Raw genomic sequence first — 24,971 nt, 5'->3', positions numbered from 1 at the left:
ACGACCGATGGATTCCGTGATCAACTATTGTTGTGTCCCTGCGCGGACACCGTAGCATCGTTCTATGTTTGTCCCAGCTGATACCCTGTGATGTCATCAGCTGCCACCTGTTAGAAACACAACAGACTGGGACAGCAAATATGCCGGGCTCCAAATTCAAAGTGCTTCCCATTGGCTAATCAAAAAGGGGCCCAAGTTTGCAAATCAGGAGAGTTATAAACTTGTAATGACAAACTGTATAAAGCGGTTTGCAAGGATGTGTGCTTGCTGCAGGCAGTGTTTAGGGTAATATCAGATAAGTTGAAAGTAAAACTCGTCCCACCAGACCATAAAACAGGCCCACAGACAGCCCAAACCCCCACCCCCCAAAAAGCCCTTAAACTGATCAGTGTTTAATTTGTAATATAATTAGTGCCAGTACCCAAAGTTTTGTTTAGAAGCCTGCGGCTGGTGCTATCAAAGGGTGGGGTGGCAAATACCAAGGCTGCATGGGGGAAAGGTGTGGCACAGCGGCCAAAGCGACTGACTCTAGAGCGCGGGGTTTGCGGTTCCATTGCAGCACCATGTGACTCTGGGCAATAGATGGCGTGCTTTAACATAGTCTTGATTCCGCCTCATGCCTCCCTAGTTCACAACCAAGCACTCCTTCTCACTCTTTCAGGTTCATTTAATCTCTGCTTTCTACCTTTATAACAGTTTTTCCATCTTCCTCTTTCTTAACCTGTTGTGAGTTTTCTCTCTCTTGCTCTGGGTGAAAGTCTGATGTGGAAAAATGAGAGCTGGTCCCCCAAAAAGGCGCCAGTGGGTCCCACCTGCAGCCACCAGCTCAAATTAAGCACTACTGCCAGATTGCCCTAAAGGCCAGTACGACCCTGCTGTAACCTTTGGCGTAACCAAGACTCTTATTAAAGTAGTGCATGCCAAGCAATGGAGCCTTGTTCAGCGGCGTAGCTTTCATTGGTGCAGCAAGTGCAGTGGCACCAGGGTCCACAGACATGAGGAGCCCACTGAATCTGGTTTATTACATATTTTATAATTCAAAAATCAGCCAAATGGGTCCAATTCCTTTTTTGTACTATGGCCCAGGACATACCGGCTGCACTACTGGCCTTGCTAAAGCCAGTGTAACTGCTTTCGCCTGTGGTGGGCAAACAGTAGTTAAGAGAATTCCTTTCCATCAAACACAGTTTAGGATCCACTAATGTATTCCACTTGTACCAACCTTGCCGTGATAATTTCATCATTGGTTGCTTAACACACATTCAACAAGGTTTCTTATTTTTTTATTAGTTGAGAGGTCTCATGGAAGTCACATATTGCACAACCGTGATTTTGCCAGATCAGTTGGTTCCCCAAATGCATGAAGCTTTTCTACCGCTCTGCGAGTAAATTACCTTTTTCTGATAAGCGTGGTTCTGCATGAAAGCGAATACATATAAGTTCCTATGTGACCCAGGCGTTCCACATCAGGAAATAAAATCACCCACGGGGCCCCCAACTATTTATAATACACCATCAATTGGTATGTGACATCCTCAAAGTTGCTTAATTTAAGAAGGCAATGGTTCTTTGACTACATATTTTACTTTACAGTCAGTTTACTAAACTTAATACAAAGAACAAAGCTTAAACGGCAGACTACTGGTCCTGCACCTCATGCCAGTTCCCCAAATTCAAACGTTCTGCACACTGAAACCCTGGCACCAGCCGTTACGTGATGCCTCTGTGTCCCAGATCCTGAAAATTGCAACTACAAGTGGGTGTGCAGCAGGCAAAGAAGACCAAGATACACACAGACCGTCGCACTTGGATTGATTCTTTGCATCTTTGTTGTCGGGCATTACCCTGCCCTGGGAATTCCCTTGTGTGTCCAGCTTATCACACTGGAGCACTCATAATGGACCACACTGATTTGTTATTGTTGAACTGTCAATTCAATTCAATTCAATTAAAAAATGTTATTAAGATTTGGAACTCATATGAGGTCCACATAAAAGTGCATACAGATTATTACATAAGAAAAATTAAACATAGCAACACTCATTCCACGAACCATCATAAATTGTCAGAGGCCTGCATTAGCATGTCTAAGAAATCCTTTGGATAACAATAACCAATATTGACAATTATACTTATAGGCAAAGAGGTTAAGAATTTCACCAAAGGTATCTTTTTAGTTCGTGGACAAAAACATTTGGGCAAGAAGAAGAAGAAAAAAAAGCTTTAACAGAAAAACATTTGGAATTAACAGCAGGCAGGATGAAGTGGCAGGGCGTATCCTAAAAAGTGCAAAAGATTTACGAAGGGCAGTACATAGCAGCTAGTTCAAATACAGAATAAAATCCAGAATTCATCCTCAGCAGAACGTTTAATTTGGGAATTAGCTGCGAGAGAAAGGGATAACAGGGCATGTCCTAACCAGTGCAAAAAACAATTCAATAGCAGCAGTACATGTGCAAAAATGCAATCCAGAATCCCACTTCAGTTGAGTTTTTTACTTGGCAGCAGAACAAAGGTGGGAAATGAGCACAGCATCTCCCTATTGTGCAAACAGTAACAGAAAGCAGCAATCAATGTGCAAAATACAATCCGACTGAGGAGTAACAAACCATCTAAAATAATTTACATTTTTAAAAAAAATATATACATAAACTCCTTAAAATAATTACAAAGTTTTGTACACACTGCTTCGTTTTTTGGACAAAAAAGAAAATCGTGGTTTGAAGCTACATTTTTAACACTATTTTGTAAGAACATCGTCCGAAGCCAGTGACGGCGGCTCGAGGCCAATACTGGACATGCAAATAAGACATGATCCAGGGTCTGAGAACACAGTTTAAAAAAGTTGCAGGTTTTTCCATTTTTCAATTCTGGGACCAGTTTGCTGTTAAATCGTTTAAAGGTAGAAGATTCATGCGACAAAATGTGAGCAAACGTCGGGTTCCATGTTCTAAATTCCAGTATACATATTTTTGCGAAGTTTTCGGTGAATTTGTCCTGGCTATTAGCTCTAATCTCTTTTTGGAATTACAAAATTCAATATCTCTATTAAAGCTAAGCTTACCACTAGAGGTTTTTAAAAAAGATTTAAATTCTGATGGTAGGAGAGTAATCACTAGTTCTTCTTGTACAGAAAAGTTTTTTAGTGCAAATGAGAAATCATGATAGAAGGAGTAATTATTGCCTGAACACCGAAAATTTCTTGACACATGATACCTCTTAATGAGTCTGGCTTGCTATTTTTCAACTGGTATCCCCAGCGTAAAACCCTGGCTAAACCTTGAATATAGGAGCTTATTTAGCCAAATTCCAGTCTAATAGCAGCCGTTGGAACTAACGTATTAAAATTACACAATTTACGTAATATCTGACCTTTGATCCTATCTAAATAATTCCAGTCCTTGACAAGAAATGACTCAATGGCATAGAGCAGTGTTAGTGGAATTTTTACTTTAAAAACCATTAATACATGTAAAAAATGCCTTCTACCCATAACACTATAAAAAATACGCAAACCATTAGCGTGAGATACAGCTTTACAGGAGCTATGTTCAATATGAAGTTTGTTCTTTGTACTACCTGCCATTAGTTTCCCTAAATAAAGATATGAATCTACCACCTCCAGCTTTTCAGAACCAATATGCCAATTAAAGTTACATGATTTTCTATTTTTATTACATTTCATAATTAAAATGTTACTTTTAGAAACATTTATTTTCAAGAAATGGTCCACTGTATAGTTCTGCAAGGATATCAGCTTTCTATTCAGCCCAATAGGGGTTAGATCTATTACCACTATATCATCCGCATATAAAAGACCTGCAAAAGGCCGGTTACTTATCTTTGAAGCATCTCTCTCAGCTTGATCAAAACAATTGGGTAGATCTGCTATATATAAAGAAAATAGCAACGGAGCTAGCAAGCAACCTTGTTGCAAGCCATTTTTAGTAGGGATAGCATTTGATAAGCCTTGATTTCCACTCATTAATATCTTGCACCAAGTTTGTGAATGTAGTGCGATAATTAAAGATAGCAGTGGAGAGGGCAGGCCCATTTTTTGCAATTTTCTCCATAGTAAAGGTCGATCTATCTTATCAAAGGCCATTGAGAAATCTATGAACGCCATATATACATTTGAGCTACGAATAATTGTGTATTTCTCCTCTATTAGTTTCAGCATGGAGATGTTATCTTAGGTGAAGTGATTTTTCCTAAAACCTGCTTGTTTTTTCGATAGGAAGGACCTTCTTTTCCACCACCCATTCCCTTGGATGATCAAGGATACTACGAGCAAATATTTTTCCCGGCGCATCCAATAGGGCTATTTGCCGGTAGTTACCTTGATGTGTTCTAGGACCCTTTTTATATAAGGGGATTAGAATACTTCCGGACCAAGATGGAGGAGTCTTCCCCTGAGAGTAGCACAAATTAAACAGTGGAGCTAGATAAGAAGCCCACAGAAGTGGCTCCTTTTTAATTACCGTCATGGGAATTTCATCAGGACCCATTGCTCCAGAAGATCTCATTTTTTTAATTGCTCCAACCACATCATTAATTAAGTGTACATAATTAGATTCAGGGGTTTTAAACTGATCGGGTGTCACAATAATTGAACTGATGGAATTAAAATTCGCAGAATACAGTTATAGTAAATTAAATTTCCAATCCTCCTCTTTAATGGGAATAGATAGAGAATTCACTCTTGTGCCACAGCAGTCGGCGATTATTTCCCAATATCTTTTGGAATTATTTTTGGATGCCGCCACTTTTAGCTGCACCCATATTCCATCTTCCTTTATTCGTCTTAAGGAGCGTTTTTTCCTCTGCCTTTTCCTCTGTAGTAGATTTATTAAATTACTCCGTTCGCATGAAAAATTCAGGAACTGGGCCCTCACTACTTTATTTATTTCCCTGCTTAACATAAGCAGGTGGATTAAAATGTGATCTCCATTTAACTGAAACTTGCGGTAATTAACAAGATTCGGCCAAGGAACATATATGAACATATATTGTGGGAGTAGGCTTCAAGTAAATCGAATTGCCGTTAAGCATGCTTTTAATTTAGTGGTCGCTTGAGTATTCCAGTGAATTTTACCATTAGATGCATTGAACCCTACTGTACTGCCTTTGAAGTTCCAGGGACCTACCTTAGCGCAACTAAATTCAAATTTGACACAGATCAACATATGGTCACTAAAAACATTTCCCATAACCTCCATATTTCTAAGTTTACAAAAGAAGCCTGCCGAAGTAATTAAATAATCTATAACAGATCTCCCAGTTGGCACCTTATGAGTATAATTTGCTGGAATTATCCTTTTCTAACCTCTCATTAACGATTATAAGATCAAAACTTCTCAAACCTTCAAGTAATAAGACTCCTCTTTTGTCTGTCCTACCTTGATTTGGAAATTGGGCATTGGGGATATTTAGGGCTTAGTCTTTTTCGGAATTAGCAAATACCTTTCTACTATAGGATGAGACTTTAGAGTTCAAATCTCCCACCAATATTAAGAACCTGCAGTCTTCACTTTCCAAAGTAGAGGAGATGAAAACAAATAGATTATTCAATAGATAAGAGTAAGATACATCAGGAGGCAAATATGCGTTTACGATCAACAGGGAATCCAAATTATCTTGGTCATCCTTGTGATCTAGCTTAATCGCCTGAATTAAGTTGGAGGCGTGAAGAATTTCTTTATAGGACCAACTAAGGCTTGTACTTAACAAAATAGCAATACCTCCTTTAGTGTGACTTCTATTCACAGGGAGCGCAGGCTGGCTTAGCACTATATAATCTTCAGTGGACCAGTCCTTTGTGATCCAAGTCTCTTGAAGACATATAATATTGGCTTTTTGCTCTTTTACAAACAAGAGTTTGTTTTTATTAGTGCTTAAGCCGGCTGCGTTCCAAGATATCACACTAATGTTCTTGCTGGGAAAAGTTCCTACCTTTTAGGCCTAAGGGTCTATTTGTGTTAAGTGCACCTGCGAGCCAACTCCATTTCTTATCTTCCTCCTCTACGGGGAGCACGTGCTGAATATTTTTCTCTGTGCGAAGAGAAACCCTCCTACCTTCTTTACCAAGGAAGACATGTAATGTGCTCTCTCTCTCCAAATAAGGTTTGACCATTGTGGAGGTTTCTAAATCGAAGTTAGACAGCTTATATTGGGCCACTTTTTTTTAATGCTTGCTCCACTTCTGGAATTAGAACATCAATGCCACAACAACGTAATTTATCACTGTGTGCCATAATCAGGTGTGAAATAGCTTTGGATGTAAATGTTACTCTTGCACCCCTGAAGTTATTATATTTTTGGACCTCAACCAGAGCGATGTCATTGCTTTCGATCAATTGAAGGCCTGGGATTTCGGCAAAGCAACCCAACAGAAAATACCTATTTATATACAGTTCGAGGTAATAAAAAAATGAAAAATCCAGGGTATTGGGGGCAAGTTGTGAGTTATTAACAAAACTGGTAACCTCGGAAATATTTTCATGGGGGTTATAAATGACGTCATTACCTAAAGAAGAAACAAATAAGGAAGCATTGGGGTTCAAAATATTCTGGACAGTAGGGGAACCATTTATGTCTATTATCACTGCTTCTTGAGTAGGTTCAATTGGTACCCTAAAGTTCGAAAGAGAGGAACAAGGACCCAATAGATTGCCTTCTGATTGTCATCTTCCTTCTTCAAAACATTTGAATCCAGTTTTGTAGGCATGTTTTGAGGAAAGTTGGGGTCAAAGCATAACCGTTTTGTCCTTTTTTTGTTAATCCTTTGGCGTTTTTCCCTTTTTTCCTTCTTCTTTTTCTTACACACATTATTACTTGTATTCATAATGACCTTTTCCTGAGTGGAAGAACAACCAGCTTTAGGTTCTTCCTCTGTAGGTTGCTTAGAAGATTTTAGTCTATTTTGAGGAAAATGGGGAAAAGCTTTTGAGATGTACTTGAATTCATTTTTTCCGACTTATATTGCGGTTAGGACATGGGTACAGCCACTGTATCTAATGGCTCGGAGTCGAAAAGCTGCTGTAAAAATGATAAGTTTAAGTTATCAGATGGATCCTTGTTTTCTTTCAGTTTGATTTTATTTTTCTTGCTAAAGAAAGGCTTCCCAGCCTGAGGCCAATGTCCCGCCTTTTAACATTTGAAGTAGAGTCAATTAGGGTAGAATTTAACTTGTCAGAGTTATCCTCCAAAGGTAGAGGAGTAGATGATCCCTGCCCTAAATTAGGCATACAGGAGGGAAGTATGCAAGCTTTGCCTGGTGATGATTTTTGTTCAGAAGCTATAAACCTTGTCAAGGCCAAAACAGAGTCCAGAATGTAGGCGGAATTACTTACTGATTTCTCCATTAAGGCTAAGACAGAGGACAGCATTCTTTCCAGGCAGAGTAATGATTCCGACATCTGCATTTTTGTCTCTCTATTGTTAATTGAGGGAAGAAAATTCGGGGATAAATCAGGAGTTGAGGAGCCCCGTGAATCTAATGAACCTGATCCGCTGGGTGTACTGCTGAACAGATGCATTTTAACAGGGCAATTCTTGGCGGAAAGTGAAGTAGCAGGAATAATTATCCTAGACGATTCTAGGTTAAAGACATGAGCCATCTTAGGAGACTGATCTAGCTTAATATCAGGTAGCGTAAAGTCTTCCATAATATGTTCACCCACATCTGGAACTAAGAGAAGTACTCCTTCGGGTTCAGCTACTCCATTTACTAGAGAATGTATAGTTACATTTGCCAGCAAAGAGTCAGCCTCCCCAAATTCTGAGGTTTGGAGATCTATAGATTGTGGTCCCCTGTTTTCAGACAGTGAATTTGAGGGAACTGCTGGCAGAGATTTTCCGTTAGTATCTTTAGCCTCTTCATGATCTACATGATCTTGTTGGGGAGATTCCTGCATCTCTGCTGATTTAAAACATATTTCTTTTTTCAGAAAGAAGGATGGAATGGTATTAAAACCATTCAGAATAATTATTTGCAATGAGTTGTTCCTTAGAGGATTAGCTCTAGTTTTTTTACATGCCCTAGTATACACCAATCTACCGGAGCGCAATTTGTTTACAGTCATAACTTAGTTCTTATAATAGTAGACCCTTGGCCAAGCCGACAACTCCAATGCGCCAGTCCACAGATGCGCCGCTCATGCAACACCAAGGACCGGGGGCAGGGTTTCCACTCTCCGACTCCAACTCACGAGTTCGCTCGCAATCTTGCAGTCTTGCTGTCTCATGAGCATGAGCAGAAGATTGTGCTATGGGCTGCCAAAGCAAGGCTCTAAGAGAGGAGGAAGGCGTGGGAAGGCACCACGCTTATCTCCAATAGACAGTACACTCGTCTCCAATAGACATAAATCAGAACAGGCATATAAGGCAGGCACCCTCTATCTCCTGGATACCACCAGCAACCCCCAACAAAGTTTTCACCGAGCAAATGCAGTTGCAGTTAAAATTATTTAAAAAAGAGAAAAAATAACGAGTTCGATAAAAAATGTTTGAGAAATTTTAGAGAAGTTATACCAGGGTTGAACAGAGTTGAACAGGATTGAACAAGAGCCTAAATACAAATAATTCTAGTCGGCTCTTGAATGCTTACTGCTTAGCAGTTTATTAGCTTGATGAGATAATATATCCTAAAAGCAAGCAAGGCAGAAACCGGGGCTGAGAGACTAGGGGGAGTTGGGACGGCAAACTCTACAGGCCTCCTCGGAATCTCCTATGGCCTGTACCCGTCAGAGCCCGTCAACCCTTCTCCACCTCTCCTCCTCACTACTTCGCTTCTGTGCAGTCAATCTCCACAATGTTACCCTCATTACAAGGTACATGTGAAGTTCCCCTGTCACGATGGCTCTGGCCGGGTCAGTTGATCAGAGAGATCAGAGTGTCACAGCACTCTGGCTCCTTTTTGGGCCTCACGAGGCTGCTCGGGGCTGCGAGGGCTGGAGGCACTATTGAGGTGCTGAAGGAGCAGGCGGGGCTGCCTCTCTGCCTCCGCTCGGTAGGTGCCTTCTCCACGCTCACTCTCCCACTCCGCTCTGACCTCTGTCCTCAGTGCCCCAAACTGTGCTCACTCTCCCATATTAATGGAAACAAGGTAGAGGCACAGGCACCACTAGGTGGGGAGAGACGATGCTAGGCGGGTAGGCGGTAGGAGGTAGGTTGGAACCCGCGGGGGCCGCGACAGCAGCAGCAGCCTCTCCCACCTTCCGGCACTCGGCTCCTGGCGTTCAAAGGCGTTCAAAGGCGTTCAAAGGCGTCAGGACCGACACAGAAATCCGCCTGGTTGGACACTGAAAAGCAGAGTTGTTCGCCACCCACTAGGATCACCTAAACCAGTGCGCCGGATTCCTCCTCGCTGCAGTTTTTTGACAGCCTGGCAGGTTCGGGTACAGCCTGCTGCGATCCTCGGACGCCGAGCCTGCTCCACGGCTTTCTCCACCTTTTCTGCCCTCGTCTGAACGTCTCACTGAACGTGCTCTCCTCTCACTCTCACAGTACTGGAGTAATAAAAAGCACAATTCAACTGTTGAACTGTTGCTTTGCTTTATTGAAGCTCGGATGAATTTCTCAGTGAGAGAATGAAACGCATTGGCTCAGCCTAATGTGTCATTAACATTTGGAAAATATTAATTGGAAATAAAGACTTTTCAAACTACAAGAGTATCTTGGACTTCTTTGCCTGGCGCACACCCTCTTGTAGCTGCAGTGTACAAAACCTGTCGGGTGCCACCCACCGACGAAGGACCAACGGGTCTGAAATGCATGCAGGCCTTATTGAGATTTAATTAAATGGCAACACATTTTTCGAACTATTTATGCAGGATATGATAAAGGATCTCTCTATTGGAAGGTTTCTAAATGGTCATTTCCATGTGAAAATGGAATAAAAGAACCAAACAAGTACTCACAATTATTCAAAGAAAGAAACTTTTCAGCAGCATTAAACAATGCATGAAGGGACTTCACAGCTTTTCAGGGCTTAGCTTTGTTTATTAGTAAAACAGAATGGCCAGTGTGAGCCAGTCCCACTCAGGCCCTCAGTATGTCCAAAGAGATTGGAGAGTAAAGGATTAACCATCAAATGAAATCTCAGAGTGATAAGCCCACAGTAGCCAAAGTTCTGTTCTAATTTTCCACTGACCTTGCACTTGTTCTTAACTAAAACTTCAGTATTGCCATGCCTTGAAAAAGTATTTGGGCATTCTGTGGGCAGGAGGAAAATTTGCATCAGTTAACTGGTTAAATGGTTATAATAGCTACCATCACAAACTCATCTCTCCAATAAGATTGTTTGATAATCCAACTTTAACTACTTCCTAAGAAGAGTACTAGGTCTCTCAAATCATTAGCTAAAAACTCAAAGGGAGTTGATTTGGACAACGTTGATAAAAGAAGTTCAGGAAAGTAGGATGGCAGGCCTGTTTGACTCTCAGGGATGTGTTGGTCGTATCCCCTTGAACATTATCCTGAAGAAAGCTGAAGGTGAGTTCAGGCTGATACACAATCAGTTATGGCCTGAGGTGGGTTGCACTAATTAATTTATTTGATAAGAGAACTGTATGGTGAAAGGATGTGGCACTGTTCAGTTTTTTTATATAAATGTGGTGTTTGCTTCAGAAATGATGCTGACACCATTCTACACTATCTGGCCGATTTCTTGTTTGCAGAGTCCCCTAGAGAGTTTAGTCAAAATGCCGATTTTCTGGCATTATTTTTACAGTTGGCGGTTGGCGGTTGAACTGAGGGTGAGTTTCAACCCTCTGAAGACAATGAATGGTTCTTCTTCGGTCTTAGTTTTCATGGACATGTAGATGGACTAAATAAGCATCTTACAGAGATTGCCAGAAGAACAACTGAAGTGATTCAAAGTGATAGTGGAGGCAAGGATGATGAGAAAATGTGGGGAGAAAGATCCAACAATTGTTGAGGCACTTTACTTAGAAGTTTGGTGATGGAAACTGCAGGTGCTATGCAACCCATCAAAGGCTCTGTTGGTCCTCAGTGGTGAGATATGTTTTGGATGTGAGGCGTTTGCTACCTCAAGACTCTAATCATTGTTGCATGTCGCTGGATGAGGATGTGAGGAGGCTTACGGACGGAGCTTGGGAACATGGCGGGCCGCTAGGAAGCCGGCCACAAGCCGCTCTCCACTAACCTTTCTACCATGGACTCCCACTGATTTTAAGTATACTGATGGGCCTGCACAGGCACAGGAATCCGTTTCTGTATTGTAGAAATGCATTTGGCTGGTTCCCGGCCCCGTCACCACGTAGGGCACATCGTATGAGGCAGCGCTGAGTTTGCGTGGGGTAAATACGATTCCCCCATCGATCTCCTTCTGGCTGGCCTTTTACGCGGTTGGCTGCCCTGCGTTGCTATCATTGCTGTGAGGCGACGAGGAATGCATACCGCATTTACGCCCTTCCTTGTATCCTGTCTGGATGTGTGTAGGATCAGGTTGGCGCTTTTCAGTGCGGCTAGCGCACTCGGCGAGTCCCGAGCTGCACACCGTACCCTGCCTCGACCTGCCGAGTTAGCTTCTTGTTCCTGGGTTAGCCCTGGCAGAGTCAGCATACGCTGCTTCCTGGAGAAGTCGCAGGGAGGTGGTTGGAACTCAGTCGTTTGTGTCAACCTTCCTTGGGGGCTCAGGAAGAAGGTCCATCTAAAGCCTGCCAGTTCAAAACTTCAAACCAGGTAAAGGGCGGTAATTAAAAGCATGCTACAGACTCTAGGTATATGGAGTTAATATTTCAACATTCTGTGGGCAAAAAACAGGCATCTAAGGGGTATAAACTATCAGCACAGCACATGGCGCTATCTTCTCTCCCCACCAACTCCATCCCTGGTAGCGAGGCACTACTCGGTAAAAGGTATAAATTGAGATCCAGCACTTTTCTTGGAAGGGAATCTGCCTCCCAACTAGATTTGCAGTCCAGACAACCTCCAGGGACTGTATTGAGTAAACATAAAAATAGAAATCCTCCAGTAAAGACAGGGAAGGTCATTCCTTTAAAGGAGAGAAAGAATAGAGCAGCCCCAGTACCTACGAGATTGACCGGCTCACTTAGGTCTTATTCCAAACTGAACCCGCAGTCTAGTATGGAAACCACAAAACAGGCAGTACTCCCACCAGGAAGTACTTCGCTACTACATCCAGCCATACCTACTCTAAATAGATTTTCAGCTCTAAGTGTCTTGGCCCCAGCACCTGAGACTAGTGGGTTGGAGGAGGGAGACTCAACACCAAGTACACTTTTAGAGGCGGACCCTAAGGTTACCCCAGGCCTGGACCCGATACAAGGGATATTGAGCCAGTTGTCACTAGAGATCAAGGAGCGTTTCTCAACCTCAGAAATGAATCAGAAGAGAATCCAAGACATGTGTAGCAGTTTAGAGGAAAACCTTTCAGCATTAGCACCACGTATGGATGAGCTGGAGAATAAAGTAGGAGAGCTAAGGTCAGATGTGAAAGATAACACCCAAGAAGTGGCCAGGCTTAAGGTGAGGGATAGGGATCTTTCTGACAGGTTAGAAAGGCTCGAAACAACTCCAGAAAAAATAACATCAGGATTCTCGACTTAAAAGAGGGGCTGGAAGGGGATAATTTTAAAACTTTTGTCATAGACATCTGGACTAAAGCTTTCCCACACGTTGCTTCCTCTTCAGTTATGGAAGCAGAAATTCAACGGGTACATCGGGAGCCCTTTAAACTCAATCCTGGCCAGAAGAAGCCCAGGAAAATCTTGGTATATATACAATCATTCCTTCTCAAGGAACAACTATTGGGGGCAGCCCTTAAACATAAGAGTATACAGGTTTAAGACGTATCATTTAGAATAAGGTCGGACATTTCACGTGTGACAGAGGACAGAAGGTGGGAGCTGGGTAAGCGGATTGATCCTTTGAAGGAAATGTGTGCCCAAGTGCAGTTAAGGTTTCCTGCTTTCCTTAAATTGATGTGTATAATTTTCGATCATCAGAGGAAGTAGATAGGTTTTTGGCGCACAATAAGCCTTCAGCTAGTTAAGACATTTACTCTTTGTGCGGTGGGAGCTCAGTGTTCCGTTGTAGGAGACTAGTTTGTAGGTTGGTGGATAGCGGCTTGAATTGGCTTATGCTACTACTAGGTAGTCAGGGAGGGTTCCTATGGGTGAGGGGAGGGGAGGGGGGAGTTGCACGAGTGTTGGTGAGGAGCATCTGGAAAAAAGGGGAAAAAAATGAAAAAGGGTCCTCATTTTATATAAAAAAAAGTTATGGATGTAGTTTGACATGGCAACATGACGACGGGTGTTAGAGCCGGTCTCATGGGAGGGGACTGTTTAGAAAGTCTATGTTGGAATGTGAACGGCCTGAGACTAAAAGAAGACAGCAATTGGTCCTTCAATATTTGAAGGACAGCCCAGCTTGGATTCTTATGCTTCAGGAGACACATCTGTTACAATCAGAATGTAAGGCATTGTTCGATAAACAAAGGTGGGTGGGTAAGAACGTAGCTTCATATCAATAATGCTGCTCTAAAGGGGTTGTTATAATATTCAAATCAAACTCCGGAGTAGAGCTGATTAAATCGCAAACAGACGAGAAAGGGCGCTGGGTGATAGCAGAAATTAGGAGCTGTGCTACTTTTTACACGTTGGCCAATTACTACGGCCCAAACAAAGACGATATTACTCCTTTGAATAGTCTTTGCCTTTCCTTGGCTGACTTTGAAGCTCAGCTGATATTTGGTGGGGATTTTAATGTCCTTCTAAATAACAGGCTCGATAGATCCTCTCCCCATACCCAAACTGCCGCACCACGGGACAAAGCTCATCTTCTTGCTATGTTAAGCAATTTAAATCTATGTGATGTTTGTCGGAAGGAAAAGGGCAATGCCAGGGATTATTCCTTTTTTAGTAAATAAAATGGCCATTATTCAAGGATTGATTATATTTTTATAGAGCTTTCGGAAATAGGGAAAGTAAGGGAAATGGAGTATCTATCCATTCACCTCTCTGAACATGGTGCAATAGCTTTGAATATAGAGCTTCCCTCAAGGTCTCCACCTAGAAGGTGGACCTTGAATAGGAGACTTCTCCTACAACCACTTATTCTGAACGTGATAAAGAGGGAAACAGTTACTTTTTTCAATCATAACTTTGACTCTGCCCCTCAAAATATAGTATGGGACTCTTTCAAGGCCTGGTTGAGAGGGATTTTAAAGGGTGCCGCTACTGGCTGGGCCAGATCCGAAAAAAAGAGCGATTTCTGCGTTAGAGGAGCAGTTAATAGAGGCTGAAGCAGTCTTAAAGGACGGGCATGCTTATGGTGCAGAAAAAGATTACTGGGGAAGGTTGAAGACCTGCAGCTGAAGTTTATGCTTAAGACTGAAGAAATTATGTTGCAGAAGTGGGAAGTCAGTAAAATGAGGGATTTTGACCAGGGAGAGAATTGTGGTAAACTACTCGCAATGAAGAGCAGAATGGATAGATTCCACAATTATATCAGTAAGATTTGATTGGGTAATGGCAGCCAGCATGTTGAGTATAAAGGTGAGATTGAGCTGGCTTTAACTGAATTCTTCCAGTGCTTCTACCGGGAGGATTTAGTGGTGGATGAAGGCACTTTAGACCAGTGGCTCGCTGGGAAACAGCTTCCAAAGTTGAGCTGAGATAGCCTAGTATTGCTCAACCAAGAAATAACAGGGAGCGAAATCCTCACTGCCCTTAATAAAGTCAAGAAAGGGAAGGCTGCTGGGCCGGACGTGTTCCCTAATGACATTTATGTTTTACTGACAGACAAAGTTATCCCTATCTGGTTGAAGCTATTTAATGAAATTCTGAGAGGTACCTCCCCTTTACCAGATTCATGGAGTGAGGCTTTCATTTCACTAATCTTGAAGCTCGGGAAGGATCCAACTCAGTGCCAGTCTTATCAACCAATATCATTATTGAACTGTGACTATAAGATCTTCGCTGGGGTACTAAATGCCCGTCTTTGTAAGATCGTGGGGACGATAATTCACGAAGACCAAAGGGATTACTTCCAGGGAGGCAGATGAAGGATCTGGTTTATACTCTAATTGGCTCTATAGACTTGGCAACGGCACATGGTGCTCCACTCTCAATCATCACCTTAGACGCAGCAAAAGCCTTTAATCGAGTTAACTGGCATTACCTGAATAGAGTATTGAAGGCTTTTGGTTTCGATGAGACCTTCAGAGCGATCCTTAATAAAATCCATAAGGCCCCCCGGGCCCAGATTGTGGTTAATGGCAACCTCACAGCACCTGTATTGATAGAATGTGGCACAAGACAAGGGTGCCCTCTGTCACCTATTCTCTTTGATTTATACATTGAGCCTTTGACCCAATGTTTAAGGCAGAATAAAAAGATCTATCCTTTTGTCATAAATGGCTTTACAAGGAAGCTAGCTCTGTATGCCAACGATTTGATTATATTATCATCCAACATCAATCAAACCTTACCAGAATTATTCACTGAAGTACAGGCCTTTGGGAAATTGTCTGGGTATGAGGTTAATGATGACAAGCCTGAAGGTATGGCTTGGAACATGGCAGTTCAGGGGGTAAAGCTATCTAAGGAGATAAGATATCTTGGTAAAACCATAACTCAAAAGCTTAGAGAAATCCCCAAAACAAACCTGGTTAGAGTCTCTAAGGAGGTGGATGCATTACTGAAAAGATGGCAGAATCTCCCGCTTACGCACTTTGGGCGGCTTAATCTGATTAAAATGTGCGTTCTCCCCAAGTATGCTTATCTATTTAATAATATCCCATTGGCGTTTGATAAAGGCCTTTTACTTAAAATCCAGGTAAGGATTTCTGCTTTTATATGGGCGGACAAGGGGATCAGGCTGTCCTGGAAGAAACTGAGATGTAAACTTTCACACGGCAGCCTGGGCCTACTTGATCTCCAGTTGTACTGTTGGGCATCCCAATTAAAGAACTGCAGGATGTTACTTCTTAGGCCAGACAGCACGCTGATTGGCAGCATGTTCAAGGCTATGTTGATGGAAAGCTCCGAGGAGGGTTTTATGTACAAATTTGGCAACCCAAAATACTTTTAAAAAGTCCGGCTGAAGGTCTTACATGCAGCGGCCAAGCTGTGGTTTGACTGCCGTTCTTGTTTGGGTTTATCCTACTACAGTGAATGGGCCCCCATGTGGGACCCTCTGAAAACACCAGAGAGCTTTTTGGATGCTTTAGTTCAGCTATTAAAAGATGTGGGTGTTGCACGCTGGATGGACACAGTAGACGGAGATAACTGTTTATCATGGGATACCTGGAAAAATTTAACCAGTGGTGCATTATCCAGATTCATATATTATCACATTTCAATGTGGTGCAAGAACCGACAGTGACACACCCCCGGAGGACAACTTAATGGAGGACGATTTGCAAGATGGAAATCCGAAAAAGAAGGAAGTAGCACTTTGGTACAATTATCTCCTTTCTGCAGCAGACAGAAAGTTGAAACAGCCTTACTTGGTCTGAGAGAAATACTTGCCAAATGAGGAGCTGAAAAACCTATGGCAAGTATCTTTAGACATGCTTTATCCGTTGATCAAATCTGCTGCACTAAGGAGAGATCACCTTTCACACTCCACAGGATATACTGGTCCCCACTTAAACTCTCCAAAATAAGGGGCGGTGGAGAAGCAAAATGTACGAGATGTGGTGCCCAGAAGGTGGATGACATCCACATATTTGCCACCTGTCCCCTGTTAAAGGAGTTCTGGGGCAAAGTGGGTAAGACCTTGTCGGACGTCCTGGGTAAAGGCGTGGAGGTAAGCCCCTCTGTAATTTTATTTGGTATTGTCTTGTTGCCTGATGAGGTGGAAGGCCTTTCGGGGTTGCAGAATAAACTAGTGTTTTAATTGATCCTCTTGGCAAGAAGGGAGATCTGTAGGAACTGGCACCAAGCGGCCACTCCTATATGGACAGGTTGGTGGAATTCAGTAAGATATTTCAGGGATTTAGATCAAAAGGTTATTGTCTATAGGGAAAAAACTGAGCTTGGGCTATTCTGGAAGTTCTTAGATCCTGAATAGTGGGGACTGGCTGGAATAATGAGTACAATGATTATACCTCTCGGTCAGCTCATGATGTGTTGTGCGGGTTGGCTCTCGTAAGAACATCAGCTGAAACTGGACCTCCAAGTTATGAGCAGCAGGGGCGGGCTAGACTGAGAGGTTGCTTATTCTATGGAGGTTAAGGAAGAGTACTAGGTCTCTCAAATATTTAGCTAAAAACTCAAAGGGAGTTGATTTGGACAACGTTGATTAAAGAAGTTCAGGAAAGTAGGATGGCAGGCCTGTTTGACTCCTAGGGATGTGTTGCTGGTATCCCCTTGAACATTATCTTGAAGAAAGCTCAAGGAGAATTCAGGCTGACACATAATCAGTTATGGCCTGAGGTGGGTTGCACTAATGAATTTATTTGTTAAGAGAACTGTATGGTGAAATGATTTGGCACTGTTCAATTTTTTTTATAAATGTGGTGTTTGCTTCAGAAATGATGCGGACACCATTCTACACTATCTGGACGATTTCTTGTTTGCAGAGTCCCCTAGAGAGTGTAATCAAAATGCCGATTTTCTGGCATGCTTTTTACAGATGGCGGTTGAACTCAGGGGGAGTTTCGGCCCTGAGAAGACAATGGTTCTTCTTCTGTCTTAGTTTTCATGGGCATGGAGATGGACTAAATGAGCATGTAACAGAGATTGCCAGAAGAACAACTGGAGTGATTCAAAGTGATAGTGGAGGCAAGGATGAGGAGAAAATGTGGGGAGAAAGATCCAACAATTGTTGAGGCACTTTACTTAGCTTTTGAGTTGGCAGTACCTGGAAGACCAATGATTAGAAGTTTGGTGATGGCAACTGCAGGTGTTATGCAACCCATCATAGGCTCTGTTTGTCCTCAGTGATGAGATATGTTTTGGATGTGAGGAGTTTGCTACCTCAAGACTTTAATCATCATTGCACGTGGCTGGATGATGATGTGAGGAGCTAGTAGAGTGGGTTCATTTTAACAAAACTGGTTCATTCTGGCTTTCCCATTTTCTGAAACAGTACTGGGTGTGCTGATCAACAGTAAGAGTGCTGGCAGGGTGTAGACCATGGCACCACCTTCCTGGATTTTTTTCAATTGAATACAGCAATCTTGCTGTAGAAGAAGTGTTTGGCTAGAAATGGTAGGGAATTGCAAATACAGTTAAATAGGGCCTTAATTACGGGGACGTTTTTAATAAAATATGCTCCCATACAATAGTTTTAAGAAGCTCCCTTGCTTCTGTTTCTGCGTTCATGATTGACAAATATTGTTTTTTGGTCCAAGTCAGAACTTTTTTTACTATCTCATTTGGTGATACAAACAGTTCAGGGTGCCCCAGTTTCTCTGCTAGAGTCTTAATATAGCCAAGCCAAAGAATACAATTGCCCTCTCCAAGATCAGGCAATCTTTGGCTATTTTTTATTCAATTCTACTTTGCGGTTAGTCCACATCTTATCCAGTGTAATAATGGAGCCAATGCCACAAGGTCAGAGACATACCCTACCCCCAATTCCTTGAGGACAATGTAGGATGATACAGATTGAGGGTCAGAAATCAGATTTACCTAAAAAGTATTCACAGTAGTCATATATGTCCTATCTGTGCCTGCTTCATTCTCCTTCTGTCTCCTACACAGTATCTTCAAGGAGTTCTAGGCATTCTTTAAAGCTCTTTTCCTTGGCCAGATTTGCCTTCGAGCTGCCTGCCCCACTGTGGTCCCCAGTTTGAGGTGCAAGCTAGCAATATTTTTACATGAAGGCACATTAAAAATGGTTTAAATCCTCGTAGGTTACTGTTTTACTCCCTTTTCGGAACATCAAAAAAACAAGCATTGGCAGGATGCTGGTAGCTTTACTAATGCTTGTTTGTGCACTGGGCAGCAAGTACAGACAAAACACCTCAAAATGGTTGAAAAAGATTACAGAAAAAAATGTTGCCTTCTTTTCTCTACCATGCAGTTTTCAAATGCTTTTGTCGGTGCTTGTGTTATTCAATCACTTGCAGATTGTATAACAGTCCCTCATGCTTTCCGTAGGAATCAGGACACTCCAATTAGCCAATAGAAAAACGATGACGCCAAAATACTCCTGTGGGCTAATCCAAGATGTGTTTGACACTGTTGGAATCCAGTGGCTAACAGTTCCAATGTAAAATAATCCAATTGCTGAAAGATGCTGACCTAAGCGCTGTAAAGTAAGTTTAGAATACAGAAGGTTCCGCGTGAATATCACAAGTGCCACCAAACTCAAATCTTATGAGTATTTCTGAGGTTACTAAAATGCTCCCAATTCTTTGAAAAATCATATTTAGCAATGGGCATCATAGAAATAGGATGATGTCTCAATGGATGTCAACAAAGTAATAGCTTACTGTTCCCTAGCCTTTATTTGAGTGTGTGTTAAATAATTTCCTAGCTATTTTGCCTTTCTATGTCCCGATACCAGCTTCAGCAATCATGGGATTACTTTCATGCAGCTCCACACATCTACCTCCATCAAGGGACTTACCCCACATGCATGAACATATAGGTGAGAAATCTCCATGCTCGAGCACGGTGCCCGGGATGGTAGACCAGGGGGCTTGTCATGTACTCTGGGTGGTACGTCTGTAGGACCCACTTGTTCATCCTGGCTCCATAGCACAAGAAAACAATGATCTGTAGAAAGAAGCAAGATTAACATAAACAAGCAGACCTTAAAGAAAGGGAACTAGAGCAAAGAACATGATACAATGTTACAACAAGGGACCACTGCAATTAGGTGATTCTCTCCGTTGGTGGGCAGGAGGGAGCTCTGTGAGTGAAAGGATGTGGAGTGAGGAAGCTTTGTGGGGAATACATCTGTACAGAGAAAGTTTCGGAAGTTAGAGGATGCAAGCAGCAAAAACAAAAAACCTAAACCCCCTAAATATGGGCAAAGTGATCCATAGACATGAGCTTCAATAATTTCTGTGGTAACTCATGTGGTTTTTTTAATACTATTTTTTATTTAAATTAAATAATTGTACTTATATTTCTACACTCATTTTTTGACTCCAAGAGCTCATGGCATGCCTTTCTCCACACACATTGAGGGACTCAGAGAACTTTGGGGAATTAGGTTTTGAATGGTTACATTTCAACCATCAGTGTAACAGTGGAGACCACCTAGCACAAACCCTATATTTCCAAGTGGGAGGGTCCTACAGGCCCTCACGCGTGCCTAAATACATTGTCATTTTAGGAAGTCAGGTCTTCTTGTTAAACTCCTGACAACCTGTAACAATTTCAACATTTCCTCTTTTGGGACTGGACCTGGAGAATTATTTTCCCCTCTTGGATAGCCTCAGGCACTAGCAACAACTGAGGTCAAGTCCACTCTAATCAGAAAAGCCAACTCCTTAAACTTCCCGGCTGATGCCAAACTCTACCTCAATCTACCCAACAGAAATGCACAGTTGCTTTGAAGCACTGCCGGTGCCAATGTATCAAGCCTGTGGTGCGGCATTAAGATCATTTCATGTTTTTGCAGGAAGTCGCAATGAATGTTAACTGCTGCACCCTTTTGAACAAGGACACTACTTGACCACCGCAATGGACCTGCTCCATGCTTAGCGAAAGCAGGAAATCAATGTGCTAATTAAATGGCTTCCTTGATGTTTCCTTCAGAGCCTCCAGAGGATGGAGCCGATCTTGACTTCCCTCAGACAGGGGCACACAGCAAATAGCATAGGTGAATTTCAGACTGTATTTTTAAATACAAATATTGTAATTGGTTCAATGAATACAACAAATTAAGACAACGATTTTGAAATGTCCTAAAATATCCAAATTGTATTACACTGCATATGTAAACTGTGATGGTTTTTAGCTGCATTGAATCACTGGCAAAGCCTATAGGTCCTGCCTATGTGAGATCTATTGGCTTTTCAATGTTTGCTTTTTTAGCCACGTTGTGCAGCACCACGACTGTGTTTACAGACACTTTGTTATCACATTTAAGAGGTTTCCTTGAAAAGTACATTTTTACAACAAGAGTGGATGTTTAGGAATGGGAATACGAGGGGAGAAGGGAGGCAAACAAGCAAGGAAGGGGCAAGCAAAGATGCAGGAAGGGGCACGGGGCAAGCAAAAACAACATGCAAGCAACGACACAGGGACGGAAGTGGGGGCTGAAGTAGCAACGATGGGCGTGGTTCGGGGAAGGGTGCAAGAAACAATGGCCAAGCAACGACGTGGTAGGGTGAAGAATAAATAAAAAGTACCTCAGTCCCAGCGTGAGCAGCGGAAGGACACTTATCAAAAATACCAAGCAATCGGTACTTGGTCCACGCTGCACGTAAGGGAGAACCAAATGAAGAGAAAGTGAAACTGGCACAGGCTGACCAATGCAGCAAATATGAGTGACAATGAAGCCAATGAATGGTAAGCAACAGGCAGGCTCCACGCCCCCTTTATGTTTACAAAGGTCTCGCAAGTGACAGCACATGCACTGTCTCCGGCGAGACCTAAAAAGATTAAGCCCTCCCTCATGCAAAAGTGCTGGCATGGTACTGAAATGTTTAATTTAGTCCTTAATGTAACTTTATGATAGACATCTCACCTCAACAGACTAATATCTTGTACTGTGTGCGTTACTCCGCCAAGACCTCCCAACATCCAGCAAACATATCAGACAGAACATATTACATGCATCTAGACTTCTTACATATGCTTCTGGTTGGATAAGGAAATGTAGGTCATACACAAAAGGACAACTAGTTTAAATAAATCAAGAAAAGGAAAAGGAACCGTTTGAAAAACCAGAAAACCAAAGATTTTGGAATAGACGTCTCACACACTAAATAGTGTCATGCTTCATCATTGGCACCTATCCACACCCTGGTAGAGAGATACCACCAGAGCGGACTCAACCGAATAGGGAGTTCTTATATAAAGTATCTCTCTGGATAAAGCAGGGATCCAGTTCGGTGGCAGTCGGAGCAGCATTGACAGGTTCAAAGCAGACCCACTTCCTTGATGTAATTCTGACTACAGGAAGGGTCTCTCCACCAGACATGCATGATTGCGGAACCACCCAAAAATAGGGTACTTCTAATTCAGAAGACATTCGTTCATGTGAGAGCCTTATGCCTCATCATACTGCATGGAATGCATGAATAGACAGGCAGGGACACATACATAGCCCAGACGAAGGCCCTAGTCCTGGGCAGGCTCTTAGCAAGGACAGAAACATGTTGGCACAATCAGGGGGAATTAAGACACTAATGCTTAATTAGTACCCTGCACCTATTTTTTTACTTGTGTCCACGGTATCCTTAAATAAAAAAGGAACTCTTTGGGGTAGACCACAAGACTTTTTAATATCTTTTTTCAAAAGATCCCTGCTTTATCCAGAGAGATACTTTATGTAAGAACCCCCTATTCAATTGAGTCTGCTCTGGAGGTATCACTCTACCAGTGTGTAGATAGGCGCCAATGATGAAGCACGACACTTTTCAGTATGTGAGACGACTATTCCAAAATCTTTGGATTTTCTTATTTTTGGAACCGTTCCATTTCCTTTCCTTGATTTATTCAACATAGTTGCTCTTTTGTGTATGAGATATTGTTTGGGATAATGCAACTACGTTTTCCTTCTTACGCTTTCCCTGTGTGAAGATCCGGAAATGTAGGTACCGTTTTGGAAAGCCACCCAGACTGTCAAAAACGCAACAAGATTGTGCCAAGGGCAACACATGTGCCCACCACAACTTAAGATTGTATGCAATTAAACAACAATTGAACGTGAAAAGCAGGATTTCAACAGTTTGTTCAATCAGTACCAGTTTGATCTTTCTCTGAAATACAGTGGTTCTCCACTATATTTTTTGAAAGATGCCAAAGGTTTTGCCAAATATTGTAAAGTTGTTTTGTAAAGAGAGTATCACAAGAGTGTTAAATAATTCGTTTTATATTGTGTCTTTCACGATTGCAAATGAAGGAAGCTTTGGACTGTTTGGACCTCGAGATGAATGTTTAAAATTGCTACGAACACCCTTGTGAAGGAGGCAGATAAGAATGGTAAACGGTAGCAGAGATGCCTGCACACTAAAAACTACAGTATACACTGCAATGCTTAGTACAGTGAAGAGTGATAGGAGGGTGCAGTGCCAGAAAGGACCAGTTGTCTAACAATTCGCTCCAAGAAGTGCAAAAAGCCAACATTTTGCCTCTGCAGCACTAACACAAACAACTCTCTAGGACTAAGGTTGGCCAATGTTTGATGACTGTGCTGACACGGAGAAAAGATTCTTGCTCGTCTTCACATTTACTTCTAGTCTTGATTGCATGTGGTATTATTAAACAGCCAACGTATGTTTCGTCTCCTGGACAAATCGACTGGTGGTGCCTGTTATCCTGGTATTCCTGAGGGAAGAAGGTCAAAACCCCATGTGATACATGTAGAGGGGTTTCGTAGAAATGGGTGGATCCATAAAAAGCCTGGTGCAATGACTGAATGCTTCAGTCATATATGGGAGGGACCCTACAAGCAGTAGTAGGGGCAGACGTTTCCCGTTGTAGCAAGAACTGCAAAAGTAAAGAAAGCCAAGGACATTTAAATGCAGAAAACCTAAGAACTGGTCTGGAAATGGACATTTGCTTGTGTATTCAATGAGCTTTAGTCTCGGATTACTTTACCAGAATGAAAGGGGCTCAAATAGCAGTCAGTGAAAGGAGCACAAGGTTGGAAACAAGTCATCTTTCGCGGCCTGCAGGCATCCAGCAACCGCAAAGAGAATAGAGTCAACTTCAGAAAGCTTCTGGAATTTAGAACTCAACAGTCTATGTCTGACATGGTGAAACAGAATGTAAAGTGTTTGCATTTCTACAGCATGTACGTGTGTGCATGCATAATAATCTGTTTATTAAACGTGCCAAGGAGTATATAAAGAAAAAGTCGATTTAATTGCCACTGTACTGTTTAACATAACTTTACAGAGAGCGAGTCACCGGTAGAGGTAGAGAGAGAGAGAGAGAGTGAGAGATAGAGAGAGAGACAGAGTGACAGACAGAGAGCTACAGAGACAGAGAAAGAGAAACAGATGGAGAGAGAGAGAGAGAGAGAGAGCATAAGAGGGAGACAACGAAAGAGCACCTTCTTGTGGATGCGGGTGTGCAGGCTTGCCTGTGCTGTGCTCCCACAAAATGGGAAGCAATGTGAAGCCTCAGTGGAGAACTTCATGAATGTTCTGCCTGCCACGGTACCAACATGTTTGAAGAGGGTGATAACCATGCAACAAATACTAATGCAAATAAGATCTTTATTCAAGGAAAGGTTCCAGCTTAGAGAAGGCGGAGCAGCGGAACAGAGGCTAGTTGAGGAGTACCTTGAGTGTGAGATGGTGCAGCTGGAGGTTGAAGGAATGTGAACTGAAAAAACCCAGAGATTAAAAAGAGTGCTTTGTAGAGTTTAAAATAACACCAAAGAAGTGAGAACAGGCAATAAGAGTAAGTAAGCAGTGTAAAAGCTGTAATAAAAAATAGGAGACGATGGAGCTGGGCAGAGGTGAGGCAATCGTTTACTGCAGGGACTGCACAGAACGGAAATGAAGGAAAAATATGACCTGGCCTCCAGGTGGAGTATTATGATCCCAGAGTATGGAAATGACACCCAACTATATCTTACTATATGTTCAGGTATCATAGTAAGCTGATGATTAAAGTTGTGCCTCTGAGGAATAAATGTTAGTATATTTCTCAAAGTTAAACTAACTAAATCTGACTTCCTAGATTTCTTTCACACACTCCCCCATGTTGGCACAGCTTCAGTTAGCCTGATGTTTGGTTCTGGGCACCACGCCTGCCTCCCATTCTTCTGTGATTTTTCTGGTGGTTGTGATGGATTCTGCTATCAATTCTAAACCATATTTCCACTTTCACCAACTC

General features: G+C 42.3%; 1 protein-coding gene across 2 annotated transcripts in view; it reads right to left on the bottom strand.

Annotated features, from left to right (window-relative positions):
• RHBDL1 (rhomboid like 1) overlaps positions 1-24,971 on the bottom strand; it is a 428,939-nt gene that overhangs the window by 191,503 nt on the left and 212,465 nt on the right. For both annotated transcript variants that reach the window (XM_085628151.1, XM_085628152.1), the window contains exon 4: positions 19,573-19,721. In XM_085628151.1, the coding sequence (XP_085484277.1) occupies positions 19,573-19,721 (149 nt within the window). The remainder of the gene's footprint in view (positions 1-19,572; positions 19,722-24,971) is intronic.

The sequence above is a fragment of the Triturus cristatus genome, chromosome 10, assembly GCF_964204655.1.
Source record: "Triturus cristatus chromosome 10, aTriCri1.1, whole genome shotgun sequence".
NCBI lineage: Eukaryota > Metazoa > Chordata > Amphibia > Caudata > Salamandridae > Triturus > Triturus cristatus.
This window is presented reverse-complemented; position numbering and strand designations above follow the sequence as displayed.